The sequence below is a fragment of the Bombus pascuorum genome, chromosome 4 (assembly GCF_905332965.1).
Source record: "Bombus pascuorum chromosome 4, iyBomPasc1.1, whole genome shotgun sequence".
NCBI lineage: Eukaryota > Metazoa > Arthropoda > Insecta > Hymenoptera > Apidae > Bombus > Bombus pascuorum.
Window position 1 is genome coordinate 1275385 of NC_083491.1, and position 16041 is coordinate 1291425.

The 16041-nt window shown below is 39.9% G+C and overlaps 1 protein-coding gene across 2 annotated transcripts in view; it reads left to right on the forward strand.

Moving 5' to 3' along the window:
• LOC132906397 (titin-like) overlaps positions 1–16041 on the forward strand; it is a 64683-nt gene that overhangs the window by 12329 nt on the left and 36313 nt on the right. For both annotated transcript variants that reach the window (XM_060958552.1, XM_060958553.1), the window contains exon 7: positions 847–1011. In XM_060958552.1, the coding sequence (XP_060814535.1) occupies positions 847–1011 (165 nt within the window). The remainder of the gene's footprint in view (positions 1–846; positions 1012–16041) is intronic.

Here is a 16041-nt window from a genome sequence, read left to right on the forward strand (position 1 = left end):
GATCGTCACAAACGACGAAAAGAAATAAAATACGACCCTTCCAATTTTATTGCAGCGTGTTGACTCAGAAAAATTCTATACGATAGAGCAGTAATTACGATTATACCGAAACACGACGTCTCATTGTTTACTGTTTTACAAGTATACGTACCATAAAATTTCATTGGGCGTATTTTCAAGTTACGATTAGATATATGGCTGAAAAATACAAGAAGCTTAATCGAGAAGTTCGAAGACGTTGTTAAAATGAAACGAGATAGGATTCGCATAATTAACGACACCCGGCTGCGTATAGATCCGATTCTTCGTAGAAATTTTTCAATTGCGATCGAGCAAAGTAAAAGGATAAAGTGGGAGAAAGAGAGAGAATTTTATGCCCCGTAACGTGTAGTTTTATGGAATTCAAGAGAACCGTTACAGTTATCCATTACATGTAAACTATGCTTTTTACATCTAAAAAACATGCGACGGTGAGGCGTGAGGAATATCAGTATTCAACTAGGATGTATATATGTAATTAACTTTAATTATCTATTTAATGAATGGCGTGGCTAATTTAAATAATGGCACCACCATAATACAGACACTTCCGGTTATTATAAATTTACTCAGGTTCTCCCATCAGTTTACTACATCTATGAATGAAATTCTTTACGTGTAACAATTAAATAGATATGAAGATTTTAGATTGGACCAAAATAAATTCGTATACATTTCGTTTGACAAATTCTACAACATTTTCAGTCCACTTTTATTATACACAATTAACAAAATGTATACACCGATAATTAACCTTGTACGATAAGTTTTTACAATAATTTGATATTTCTTTTCACGTGGTTCCAGGTGACGTTCGATATAAGCCGTTTGTAACTGGAGAACCAGAAATCAAGTCTGTACCTTTAGACGGAACCGAGGATTTTCTGATTCTCGCCACCGATGGATTAACAGATTACTTGGAACCGGCGGAGATATTGACTGTTCTCTACTATGAAATACAACGAAATCCGAGTGAGTACACAGTTACATGTTATTTGCTTGTTGCATAATATAGATTCGATAGGATGTAAATAGAATTATCGTTAATTATTTTGCGGACTGTGTATTTGTTTTAAACGAGATATAGTCGATTCGAATAGAAATCAAAGAGCGTGCGTATTTTGTAAGTTTCCATCTATTTATTTTATGCATATTTTTAAGAAAAATGACAAAAGAAGCGAATCGATCTTCTTCGTTAAAAATTTACGAATAAATAATTTCGTCTGCTTGTAATTACTTAGCGTTTAGAAAGTTAATTAGCTTCGGTCGAGTAAACGATGATTTGTATTGCGAACAGTTAATTCCATTTATTTCTGGGAGGGACAAAGTGGTAGCCTTCGTTCTCTGAAGTTTTTAAATATCGCATGATTCATACGAATGTCTGGCTGGCCTTCGTTATTAATGCATACAGGGTGTTCATTAGTACAGTTCCAGCTATGAGATTTATAAGAAAAACAGTAAAGGAAAAACTTGTATTATTTTTCTATGCGTACTATAGGAACGAGTCAAATTTTCTACAGTTATTTTGACACGTTCGATTCGTTACTGGCTCTTTCGAAGAAACGAAGAGAAAATTGCGCATTCCTGAATTCGTACAACGTGCTTGGTTATGTCCCATTAATTTTGTTGATCCGTTGCCATGACACGGAGAAAATTTCTATATCACGAATGGAGCAATCGAAGCGAGTAATTATAAAGTCGTGATGGAACACACGCGTGCGAAATTATCGAGGCTAGTTAAATCCTTGTTAATTCGATTAGATTCGACCAGTAATCGAAACCGTAGAAAATACTGTGCGAAATACAGATTCGCTGGTTCTTAGGCATCGATATAGATTGTATCTTTGTCTCTTTTTTAACGATTATCGTTTACCATATTTTATTTCGTATCGATGTATTACGAAAGAAGTTGCTTCGATGTGTTAAACGATAATACGATATTTTCGACGATTTCGATAAAATAATATCCCTTGTAAGTTATATAAATAAATTATAGATTGGAAGGTGGTTCGACGCTTACTCTTACTTCTTATTCTAAGAAGCATGAATTCTTCTTGAAATTCTCGAGTATTCAGGTCGGACTAAATGTGAAACTGTAACTTTTACGAAGGATACGAAGTTTCTATTCGTAAGCGGTCTTTCGTCACACGATCAACGTAATATTAAACTTTTTCCTTTTTTTCACCGCTCTTTCCTTTATCATAACTTTTTCTTTTTCTTATCGTTTAAGAGAAATTCTATCGTATCAGATATACCACTCTTAACAGGTATCTATTAATCGCTGTGTGTTTCTTCGAAACGAGAAATACAGAAACTAGGTATTATCGTATTGGAACGTTGTCATAGCAAACGATAAAACGATATTATATAACGATTGAAATAGTCTCGGCCGGAGAATCGCGGAGACCTCGATATTTGTACAATGGTGGAAGAATAGGCAAAAGATGATTATCTGATCGCACGAGAAAGTAAGGTGAATACCGCCTCGCAAAGAATTTCCCACTAAAAAAGGACGAATCTCGTAATGATTCGTATTCTTCATAAGCGGCTGCCAACAAACTGTGTCCAGTCTTTCTTCATGGCGCTGTCATGCTCTGCTTCTTGTTGCTTCAGGGACGGAGATCGCTATAAATTGCTTGCCACTTGTTTCGTGAACGTTCTTTCTTTCCGAAGAAAAAATTTCTCTGCTTTTATTCTTCATGGGAATTTCTCGACTCGAGTTCGCCGATCGTTCTCCTAAAATCGTCGATCATGCCAAATACCAACGTTGCTTTCTACGTCGAATTCTTCTATTCGAGAAAAATATATTAAACGAAACTACATGGTGGTCCCCATAGGTCGGGAAACGATACTGGAAAATCGACGATGAAACAACCACGCGACCGATAGAATCAGCCGGTAACTTTCAAATTTCTCGTTATCCGTCTATTCTATTAAACGATCGGCTGTAAAATGGTACGCGAGGACAACGCGCCTCGACGAGCGTTTAAACGGAGCAAAATGCAGAATCGTTCGCTGAACTTTGCTAACAAAGCTAAATGGAACTGGACGTCGATTTGGAGAATCTCATCGGCAAAGTTTTCCCAATTCCACGATCGTGCCGCAATTAGGCCAGTCGCTCTCAGCAAATTGCTCGAATTCCCATTGTCGAGATTCTATTCGAGAGGGTCAAGCTCTGGCACAATAGCGATTCCTAAGCCTAATTGCAGCAGCGTGTTGCGGGCACGTGGCATATGAACACATCGTTGCTCGTCGCTTCCTTCCTCGAATATTTAGCAGCGTTCCACCGACGTGTTTCAACTTGTAAGGAAAGTGCAACGCATTTAGGTCACCGATTTGCTTGAAAATTCCACTTAGGGAAGTACTCTGTCGTCGCGTACGATCGATCACATTTTATTTACGTTTCCAAACAAGCTCTTTAGCAACTTTAGCAAAGTGTTTCTTTCTTTTTTTCTTTTTCCACATTTTGAGATTAATAGACAAATTATCGTATCGATCGTGAATCCGTTAACGAGTTATCTTCAACAATTGTATGTACGTATTACGCGTAAGTGGAGTCCATTGGCAGATGAAACACCGGTTGCGCTTTGACTGGTTGCAATTACTTACGCTCGAGCTGAGGCTCGATCACGGAGGAGAATTTTGATCAGACATGGAACACTTACTTCTGGCTATTTCGCATTTTCTAAGATCCATTAGATGGATAAAATCGTGGTGCGTTGTATGCCAGCATGCACGTTAATCAATTAGGTAACGAAAGCGTAGTCTTTGGCGCGTGCGTGAAAGTTTCTGTCGTTAAAAACTGGCTTGATCGATCGTTTTATGCTTGAAAAATGTTACGGTTTAGCATAAATTCACAATGGCACGATAAATCAAAACGGTATAATGCAAAGTATCGCTGGTCGCGTCTCAGACCAATTATATCCAAGAGTCACACTTTCGAAGATAAGAAAATTCGCAAAGGCAAATAGAAAGCCGAACAACGTCGATATTTGATCTTTGCGCCAAAATTTTGTACGATACGTTACGTTCCTTAAGATATATACACATATAAGAGAGAGAGAGAGAGAGAGAGAGAGAGAGAGAGAGAGAGAGAGAGAGAGAGAGAGAGAGAGAGAGGGAGGGAGGGAGGGAGGGAGGGAGAGAGAGAGAGAGAGAGGAGGATTGTGGCCATAGAAAAGGTCCTGATAAATTCAATCAAAGTATCTCTCAGGCTTCTTATTGGAACAAGTTAGGGTAACGAAGGAAAAACGCGGGATGTGTATGGATCGGGCCTGTGACTATTTCGTCGATGGGAAAAAGTAAGGTTGGTGTGCAATCGATGCAAGGTAGGAGAACCGCATTGCAGCATCCCTGGACGAAGCATGGTGTATGATCGAGGAATGAAATAAAATTGAAAGCCGGCTTGCACGGCCGAGAGAGAAAAAGATGGAAATGTCTGAACCAACATGGCCGTTGAGTGCATCCTAACAGGAAGAGTACCGTGGCACATAAAGCTTTCTCTCTTAGGGTAGAGACTCCAGATGCGAAGGGAAAAATAGTCAGATTTCCAGGTGTTTTCCTTTTTATCAAACTGTAAAATTTATACCGACAACTAGATTTATGTACACCGACGCGATTATAAAATTAACACGGCATAGTTAATATGCTAGTATTATATTATTAAATTCAACGGTATACATATATTCGTACGCATATATTCAGTATACATCAAGCAGCTTTAATATATCTTGTTTACGTGGAACGAAAGTAGCATCTCTTTCCCACTTACCTAATTTTTTCCTTCTGTTAGGAAGAAACGAAAAGTTATGTAAAGTTATGTAAAACTTATTGCATTACAAAGTGGCTAATGAAATTTAGAAATAATACGGCAATGCCAGTAACGTTCGAGTATAGTCAAATTCGATATAAATAAACATTTTCCTTTGACGAGATTACAGGAATCTTTTCATTTATCGAAAAATTCACATTCTTACGAAATAATTGTATCGTTTATCGCTGTTTCTTTTCCATTTAACGAATCCACCATGTGTTATTTGCTTGTGGCAGATAGCCAAAAGAGGGAAAATAAATCAAATTTATTTCATGAAGATTATTTCCGATTTAATCGACACGGGATTTAATGACAGAAAAAGAGAGAGAGAAAGTAATTAAAAAAAATTGCCAGAAGCTTTACAACTTGGCACGGTCTTCCTGTACTACCGAGGCTCTAGCCTGCGCCGTAGCTTAGCGACTACCTCTTCCTTCGTCCTCCGGCAAAAGAGCCGATGCCTTCAGATCCTCCGACCATTCGCTCGTTCGTCATTCGTTTGCGAAGTCGTCTGCTAGAAGACACGCCGGCAATTCTCACCTTCCTATCGGTCACGCATATTTCCTTCCGGTAATACGCGGTTGACTGTTCGCCTTTCTACCGATTTTGCCATTTCAGCGATTTTTTCGTCGCATCCTCACGATTCGCGAGGAAACTCGCGATCGAAATCCTTTCGAGTCGATAAATTATCGGTTTACCAACGTCGACAACGAGTTCCCGGTTAACAAGGTCGAGGAATAGAATTTTTACCTAGATGAGGCATAGAGTTTGCTCTTTAGATAGTTGTCGATTTCGTGGCTCGCTTTGGAAATCGTCTCCGTTCGAGTTGTTCGACGAATAAAACCGATTCGAACGACTGATTCGTTCGATGCTCGAATTCAGTGTTTCCTTACGCAGTGATCTTTAGTGCTCTGACAGAAAAGAAGGAAGAGGATATATCATCAGCGTAGATCGTTGCCGACGAATCGTGCATCGTGTTGGTAAGTCTTAAGCGTGGTACAAGCGATCAAGATTAAACGTATACTTAACGGAAATTAGTTTTTTGATTTAATCGATGACACGTATGTGCTAAGAATGAAACGTTTCGTTATGTTTTTTTATACGAAAACGTATTTTTATAGTACCGTTATGGCGTTTGGTTGGATGCAATAGGTAGGACGATCGTATCGAAACACTTCCTTTTGACGTCATTTCCTTGCGCGAATAAATGCAAGCGGTTTTCGCCGAGATGTCGCCCTTTCCCCTCGTTTAATCACCCTAATTATCTAGACACGCGTTTCTGTCGACCTGAACATCAAACAGACAGACAATTTTTTAAATTATTTTCTAGCGATTTACGTATACAAAATTATCCGGATAAAATTATTCTTAGTGGTAGGCAACGTAGTTATAAAGTTGTTGGTAAAAGGAGGACGTACAATCGTTCGACCTTTTATTTATTTGATAGAATGTTACGACTCGATGTGAAACTAAGCTTTAAGATCGCAATCAAGTATTGGTAGGTAAATTTATTGTCGTAAAATTCTTTGGAAATCGTTCTTTTCGTATTTTTCGTTTCCATATTTGGTTAATAACTTGGAAACTTTCAAAACGCGAGGTTAAGTACTCTCGAGTTTTGTTTCAGCAATGTGTCGATTTCGCAATTAATATCGATGACAGTTTGCGGACGACGTTCCTTCCCGTTTTGTATTCCACGGCGATACAAAGGGCATGCAATTATGCGCTTATGCAGTCGTGACACGAATTAATTGTTTACACGGCTGTTTCGTTCCTTGTCGCTCGCATCTCGTATTGCTCTACGTAGAAAAAATACAGAATTAAATAAAGAAATCGTCGATATTTTTAGCGAGAGCCTGCGAAGAATTTCCAAGTGTTTATATACGACCGTTCGTCGAGACGGGCACAGACTGGTTCGAAAAAGTTTGTAAACGATCCTACACGGAAACACGATGCGATAAGAAAAGGATCGATTATCGGCAAGGCAGATTTCGGTTCCGATATACGTAGTTCGTTGTTTCTCCAGTTCCCTAAAGTTAAAGGAGGACAAATTTTTGAAAGACGCGATGGATTTGCCAAAAATGGAAATAGAAAAGCAAGAGAAACGTAAGGACGATCGTCGTCGTGTGAAATATATTTTCTCACCATGAGAATGTTGGCCGTTCATCGAAAGGAGCCCGGAAATCTCTTTTCTCCGCGAGACTCCGGTACAGTCGTCTGTGAAAACATACTTGTTGGTCACGAACCGTGCAATTATCGCTGTTGCGCCGCGCGGTACTTAGACGGCGCGTTAACAGAACTCTTTTCGATTCTATCCGCGTTGATTGGCTCTCCTCTTTTTGTCGTTTGCTTTCTGAAAATTCTTTCCAACTATTCTTCCGTTTCCGTTTTACTTTTCAAGCCGGATATCTTTAAAATTGTAAAAAACATCAATTTTTATACGACGTAAAAGTTTTATCAACGAGTTTCGTTCGTCCACGTTTTGCAAAAGATCGGCAGCGGCGCGTGATCGCTTTGGTATTTTGAAAGAAGCGACCGTCGCGAGATAAAAATTCGCGGAGGAAAGAGAACACCGGCTCGTAACGAGATATAAAAGTAGCAAACACGGCCACTTTAACCAGACTTACGTTTCTTCCGCTTCTTTGTTACGTCGTTTATTTTTTAATATAGCAGGATCCACAGAAGCAGCAGTAGCAAAAGCAGAGCGGAGCGGCATCAGCGGCTTGTCTGCTTCCCCGCTTTCCCTACGTTAATCCACCGCCAGCCCTTTCTCTCCGTTTCCCCCTCCCCTTCCATAAATATGCAGATGACTTTTAATTAGACGCACTCGGAATTCACTGCACGCTCATCCACTTGCAGCTGCACTTTAGACGTCGGTGTCACTCGGATCCTGTTTTTCTTGTTTCCATTACGCGGATATTAAAGCATCCACGCGAGTCTGAGCGGAGGAGGACTCGCTCGACGAAATCTGCCAGCTGTTTTCTATGCATTTTGTCGAATTCGCGCGTTACGTTACTCGTTATATACGCCATATACTTTCACAGTTACGATGCTCCATAAGTGACATTTTATAGTAAAGTTATAGCAAGCAATAACAAAAATTCCGTTCTACGCGAAGGATCATCGATCGCATCTCCGTGTCATTTATATTGTATGCGATGGGTTTCCTCGGGTTTATAAGGCTTTCGTGTACAGATGATACGTAGGACGTTGGCGACCTTAGTTTCTCACATTTTTACTTCGTTCGTATAAATATTAGATTCGCGGGAACGATAGAGGAACGAAGCAGATGGATTTCTGAAATTTTCTATGATTTTATAATAGCACGATTTATATTTAACGCGATTTATATTTAATAATATAATAGCTGAAGATGGTCGTATTTACTACGCTGTCGCATAGACCGTAGACAGTGTAGATTTTTAGAAAGGAGTTTCGGTTACGTTTAAAGTATAATTTGAAAGAAAGGCCGATAAGGGAGGAATTCGGAAACTCGGTAGGAAAAGTAGTTGATCCGTGTGTAATGTCCAACATGGGCCGGAGTAAATGTACGCATGCGGCATCCGCCGGATATCCGCGGTTCTTGCAAACTATTATTTACGCTGCTTGGAGGAGCCTCTTGTTCACCTCGACTTTACTCTCAGCCTCGCCTACGTTGTTAACAGTGTTATTAAATCTTCTCTCCGTGGAAGTAAGTCGATAGTAGGGGTTTTAAACTTTTAACACTACGATGCGTTTGTTCCGGAAATCTCGCGCCTAAGATATCTTTCGTAGTCGAAAGAATGAAATCTGTCGAATGCTAACGTAAGTTTGCGAAAGAAGCAGATACGTATATATCGAAGAAAAGAAAAAGAAAGAAACAGTGAGAAAGATAAGACGAATTTTCAAATGGCGTACAGCCAGCATCGAAACTTCTTTCGTATCGCGCGAAGGATCGGTCTGAAAGATTCTCCTAAAAAGGAGAGATAATCCCGGGGAAAAAACGGCTCGATTGCATAACTGTAGCGGGTATAGGAGTGCTACTTACGATGATTCTTGGTCGACTGTGGCGACACACGACGAGCAGGATAAGCGTGGAGCCGCATGGCAACAGCGGAACCGTGTTAAAATATCGCAATAAGGCATTAAACAAAGGAATCCGGGAGGAGCTGAACCAAGACCGCGGTTACTGAAGCGAAACGGCTCGAGTGTTTCTTCGTCTTGAAAGGACTCTTCGTCGAGTCTTCCATTCGCAACACGCTTCTTCCTTGCTCCTTTTATCACTGATTTTCAGGAATACCCGTGCTGGATCGTTCTCTCGTTTCGAGCCTAGTCTTTCGAGAATCGAGACGTACGGCGGATCTGTTTTCTCGATAAAAGCGTCGACGTGCCATGCGTAACGATTACTCGTACGGTACGTTTATCATCGTTAACTTCTTGTTCCACTAAGCGGGTCATATCGAACGAAATCGAATAGAAGTACAGTTTTGTTTATGGTAGGCGGTTATAGTACCATGGTACCGTGGATAGATGGTGTCGTTATCGTTATTCGTTTTTTCCAAAAACAAGGTGAAAGTTTTCTTATGAATTTTCCAGCTTCGACGTTCAGTTAAAATAGCGTTTTAAAGTTGCGAACGTGCGTTTAACGTCGTTCGAAGATACGTATCGCCTTTTCTTCCGATTTCTCGATTACGTACATTATTACGTAAAGTTTTTAATTCGCTGGAGCGCCGTACTTGAATCTTCGACGGCGACGACGGATATTTCGAAAGAGGGTGTGGCCGAGAGTATCGTGCTTGCTCGACTCGTGCTTTCTCGAATTGTGCTTTCTCGAGCCGTGCTTCGTCGCGAGCGGTTAAAAATTCTATTCGGTAACGAAAGTTCAACTTGTTCGGAAATGACTAAGGGAAATATATCTTAATGGTTAACGTTGGATAGTTGAGAATAAAAGTAAACTTGGAAGATGAAAATACGACGGGATTGCTTTTCGAGAAAAAGAATAATCGAAATAATCGAAATATCCATTGTCAGACAAAATCGAAAAACGGTATGTCGAGTCGCGCGAGGTTGGAAGATCACTGGAGATTGCTGGATCTCGCATCAGCTATGAGAACCACTTGTCCGCACTCGTCTGCCAGCGTACAGACTGAAGTAACCTAACCGCAAACCCGGTGAATCACCCGAAGGACGCTTTCCCCTCGTCTCCTCCTCGTCCATCTCGCTGCTTTTTATTTTCCCACTCATCCATCGGCCGTGATTCAGGATGATTTAATCGATTTAATCCTACAGCGTCGCGATAACCCCCGGAAAACACGAATACCGTGCCGACTTACTTTCCATTTCGATTATCTTTGCTTCTTTCCACGATCGAACAGCCCCCGGAAAAAATCCAGACTGATCCTGATCAGAGAATCCCTGCAGAGTCATCGATGAGTGTAAGCGTCTGAGATAGCGAGCTCGTGCCAAGTTCCCCGTCTCACGGTTTCGTAATCCCAAGTTCCAGCTTCTTCTTCTTCTTCTTCTTCTTTTATCCAAACTTTCATGCAAACTTCTCTATTTTTCAAACACTCCCCTACCTTCGACATACTTGTAAGTATTTTTATCCGGTACTTTTTCTCACTTCCTCGAATCGATAACTTTTATATATGGGAGTTTCGATATATGGGATTGTGTTCGAAAAATACCTAGCTCTTAGCTCTCGGTTTATCTTTATTTACGTTTCTCCGTTTTCAACTTTACGATCACTTCCATCTAATTTCGATAAGATGCAGCGATATTTACCGTGTTTTTTGTTCGCTTCGTTGTCCGCGATATTGCACTTACGATGCCCGTGAACCGATACGTTACGAACGTTCTAGCGTTATTTCTAAATTATCCTTCGATCGCGCCTAATAACGTTCGCGACGAATGAGCAACGACTGTTACTTCTCAAGTTGGCTGTGCTCCCAAGTGAAAAGGAATTGTACGACCCCGAAATCTGCGACCTTGACAGTACAACCTTGATCATTCGAGTTTTAAACGTACATCCTTTTGTTCGTGTAATTTGTTTTCGTATTTTTTGTATGCCCTGCGATAGCGATCTAGGGACGTTTACGATAAATACGAAACGTTGCTCTTTACGTACAAATATATCGAACGCTAACGTTAAGAAAATTTGTGGCGCAAGTGGCGGTTAAAAGATAGAGAGATATCGATAGAAATTTCTTTTTTTCTTTTTCATTTCGAGAACTTGGGAACGAAAATATCACGTTATAAAAAGTTGAGAAAAAGATTTACCGAACCACTGCGTGCCTCCGAGGAATTTATTCTTCGCATTTTTACCTTTTCCTCGTTAATTACTCTTTGCTCGTTAGTCATTCAATGTTGCACCGATTCTAGAGTAAATTTGTAATTATCGTGCCACACATGTGGCTAACTGGATATTCAACTCGTAACGTCAGAGTTTTTGTTTATATCCTTCGTAGGTAAATAATGTTACTTCACACATACACACACATATACATTATTTTTCGTGTTTATACCATCTCGTTTATGGAAAACGTGCACTCGTATCATTTTTTTCGCTAAAGGTATATATTCGTGATTACGTATATCAGGATATGCTTACGGACAAAACGCTTCGCATTCGTTTCCTTTATTCGCCGATACCGTTAAGTATTTGCTAGAAAATGATGGCGTGGCTTGGTGCAGCGTGGAAACGAAAGCGGTCTCGCAATATCCTCTCCGTTTCTAATTGGACCAGCGCAGCGGCGTGTTTCCTTTGTAATTTTCCACCGGTGCAAGGTGACTCAGGAAATTGTCAACGATGAAAATCCTGTTCGATCGGAGAAACCTGTCTCGATTTTAGGTCACTGTTTTCATTTGTCGACCGATTACGTTCGTTCGTTGCTGATCTCATATCGATGTGTGACGTGCCCCGCGCGATTGGGACAACCTATAAAACGATTAAAAAAGGGGAAGAAACGTCGTAAGATAAAACGAAACGACACGGGATCGAACATAAACTGGAAATTCGTAAAATTCGCTCTGCTATTCTCACACGACGTTTCCGCTTCGTACACGCGAGACAAAGCCATATAATAGAGTATATTATATATATAATATATACTCTAATATACTCTAATATAATATACTCTATAATATATATATACTCTAATATAATATACTCTATTATATATATATATATTAATATATATATATATTAAAATTTCGTTAACTTTTCGCGTCTTAGTAACACAATTTGTGTAGCGTCGAGTTGCAAATTATTATGCTACGATAACTACGATAATCGACGATAATAATAGATTATTATTTGAATTATTCTTCCGAAATGCAAAGATTCTTATTAATGTTACTGTTACGGTGGTGTTGTGTCGATTTACGAAGGAATCGAAAGAAAATCGGGGAACAGGCTGGAAATGCGGTATATAGAAAAGCGCGTTTCCATGTAGCTTTTTGCGCTTATGACGCCAGCCAGTTCCAATTTTAGCGGCCATGCGAACACGTATACACGCTCGCATCTGACTCACGGTGACATTCCTTGCATCGCTTGCCGGATGAATTTCATTTTTGCTCGTGAAAAACGAACGAGACGCGGTTCCTAGAGATACGTTCGCTACGTTCGCGATGCTTCTGTTGGTAGAATCTTCTGTGGATAAAGACAACGTGGAACCACAAAATTCTTCTGCAAATAGACCTTTAAACAGGCTGTGTTTTCTTCTAACATCGTACCCGATCTGTATTGTTATTTTTTGCTCGATAACGTCGATTTGTACTTGGGCAGATCGGTTGTCTTTCATTCGTAATTGCATTATGAATTTTCATGCAATTATACTAGCTTTACGAGTAAAATTAACGAAAGGCTCTCTTCAGAAACAGTAGTTTCTAATATCGAAACGAGGTTCTTTCTGTTGCCGAGTGCAAACATAAATTCGAAGAGCTTCTTTCGAGAATGTTTGGAGAACGAATAACTCGTAGCATCGACGGTTACCAGAGTACGACTTCCTTGTACCTTTTTGGTGCCGAAAATACAGGCGCCGGCACAGACACGGATTCTCCCTTGACCATTTCGTTCACCGTTTGAACGATTTTAACAGCTGACAGGCATTTCTCATCGAGGAAGTGCCGGGTCATTGACCCTACACGCGTTTTCCTACCGATCTGTCGGCGAAGCGAATTCAACCGGAGATACGTTCCAGGTATCGCTAAATCGCTTCTCCGAAGATTAAACCCAACTCGGTTTCGGTTTGGAGCTTCAGGGGACAGGTGAAAGTGGTCGTGCTTCGCGATTGTTCTTAATGATATTTCTTCTTCTTGCCATACGTTGCCAGACGAATACGAGTGAAATTCTCATCGTTTGTATTACAGGCGAACGAACGATAAAAAATATGTACGTACCTCGAGTCGGTCGAATCTCGCAGCTATCTATGCAGAAATGAAATTACCTTACGAATAAAGAGGCAACGCAGCTGACAGTAGCCGATTCCTCGAGTGTAATCACGTTGGTTCTCTTCTTTGCTATAGATTTCCACAGCTGCACAAATTAGATACGATAATACTAGGAAGCGAACAAAGCGTTCTGTTTAGGGATCGGGAAAATCTGTCCAGAGAAACGTCCTCCAATGTATTAAGCAGATGCCGAGGGGAACCTACCGCAACGTGGAATGCTAGGAAATAACTTGGATTTTAGCCAAACATCGTTACCAATTTTCTCACCAACGTGTCTAACTCGGCTTAAGATATAGGCTCTTTTAAAAAGCTGTAACAATAACAGAACCAGGTTCAATGCGCTCGGAAATGTGACATCACCGACATATTTACATGTTGTAAAATTCGAATCGTTCTAGGATCTACCCAAGTAACTACCGAATTCGATACATTTGTTGAGAACATTCGGCATAAATTCCATTCTTACCGATATATCCTTAATTCTCTAAATTTAATCAGCGAGATACAAGAAATTACTAATCGTATACGTACTAACAGTAGTTTATTTTGTTACTTTATCGAGATGTTCTTACGATGACTTATCTCGACGTATCGTTCCGTGGACCAACTGGCTCGTGCTCTTTCAGTCTTTCAGGGATCCTGAAAATATTCAGCGAGATACAATAAATTACTAATAGTATACGTGCTAACAGTAGTTTACTTTGTTACTTTTTCGAGATGTTCTTACAGTGACTTACCTCGACGTATCGTTCCGTGGACCAACTGGCTCGCGCTTTTTCAGTCTCTCATTCAGTCTCTCAGGGACCCTGAAAATATTCAGCGAGATACAATAAATTACTAATAGCATACCTGTTAACAGTAGTTTATTTTGTTATTTTATCGAGATGTTCCTACGATGACTTGTCTCGACGTATCGTTTCGTGGACCAGCTGGCTCGCGCTCTTTCAGTCTTTCAGGGAACCTGAAAATATTCAGCGAGACACAATAAATTACTAATAGTACACGTGCTAACAGTGGTTTACTTTGTTACTTTTTCGAGATGTTCCTACGATGACTTTTCTCAACGTATCGTTCCGTGGACCAACTGGCTCGCGCTCTTTCAGTCTTTCAGGCAACCTGAAAATATTCAGCGAGATACAATAAATTACTAATAGTATACGTGCTAATAGTAGTTTATTTTGTTAGTTTATCGAGATGTTCTTACGATGACTTATCTCGACGTATCGTTCCGTGGACCAGCTGGCTCGCGCTCTTTCAGTCTTTCAGGGACCCTGCAAATATTCAGCTTATTTACCGATATCTGTCTGCTGTATTATACAATCGCTTATCGAGTCACACTGTGTTTCAAGCTTTTGTCGATAAGAACGAAATCCAAGAGTCAAGTTACGTGTCGATCAATTGTATCAGCGATAGAAGTAATTACGTTAGTGATATTATCGATATTAATGTTAACGTTGGCTTGTATTTCAAAGGTTCCTAAGAATTAGAGTAGGTGGAAGATTCTTAAGTACGATAGAACGTTGGTTCATGAGATACGTATATATAGACATTAGATCGTACATACACAGGTCTGTCACAGGAAGGAGGAAAGCGATTAATTTCATGCGGTAGGTGTATCTCGTCGACAGTTCCGTAAACGTTAATCGGTTGATGGCAAAATTGCACCAGTGTCACGTCCTGAATGTATAAAACTAGTAAAATTACGTGTACTCGAATGACTCAGTGTATTAGCATAGCGCGTTATTACGTGTTACGTCATTCGCAAGAATAATCAACGAGAGCAACGAATCTATTTCCCCCTACTCTATCTTCTGCCGATCTTCTATTTCGACAGAACTACCGTATATTTAATTTTATTAAGTTCTATGAAGGATAAAAAATTAATCAAGTAAAGTAAAACTACTACACGCTTTCTACTTATCGCAATTACGAGTGCTAAGGTAACACGATCGAAAACTAGTTGGTTTGAAAGATATTTTGGCTTAAACTTTGTGGAATATTTCGAATCATTCGTCTTTCTCCTTTGGCATTTTTCTGCAACCGCATTGGTAATAACGAACTTATAACGTGAAACAATTGCATGGACCATCCTGTATACGTACGTATATACATACGTACTATGTGTGTAGCTTCAGCAATTGTCACAAGAGCGATAATATCACCGTCTTTTACGGCTTTTATTACTCTCCTATTAACCTGAAATTATTAGAAATCTATCTCAATGGGCGATATAAACTTTTGTCGTGGCCATTTTTAACGACTATTATACCTTTTTAATTCTTTTTTTCTTGTTGTACGCGTTGTTTTCCAACGTTTCCTCTCTTCCAAAAAGCGTTAGGGACTAGTAACGGGAAAATGCATAGGAATACCGTATGCCGTTATTAACTATTCACATCGTAATACTTTATGGTATTAGTTGGTAATATCGCGTACAATCGAGTAATATTTTTCTTGCCTCGTTTTCGAAAGTACATTCCTGTCTTACCGCGGTCTAATAATTTTCTGTCTCTTCTTCCTTAGTTTCTTCTTGAAGTTTCGAGTTATTTTGAGTTAAGGAGGGGTCGGTAAGGAAACTAAAGAGTTAAGGGGCAACCACTAAAATAGAGAAGTCACATCTGGTCGCGACGAACGCGACGCCTTTGGAAATATTCGTTTTCTAAAAATATTTTTAAGAACTCGGAGAAATGTAATATGGCGGACGTTTAACGCCCGCCGGCTTATGGAAAGATTTTCAAATTTCTCTAAGAAGAACTATATCGTAGGGCGAT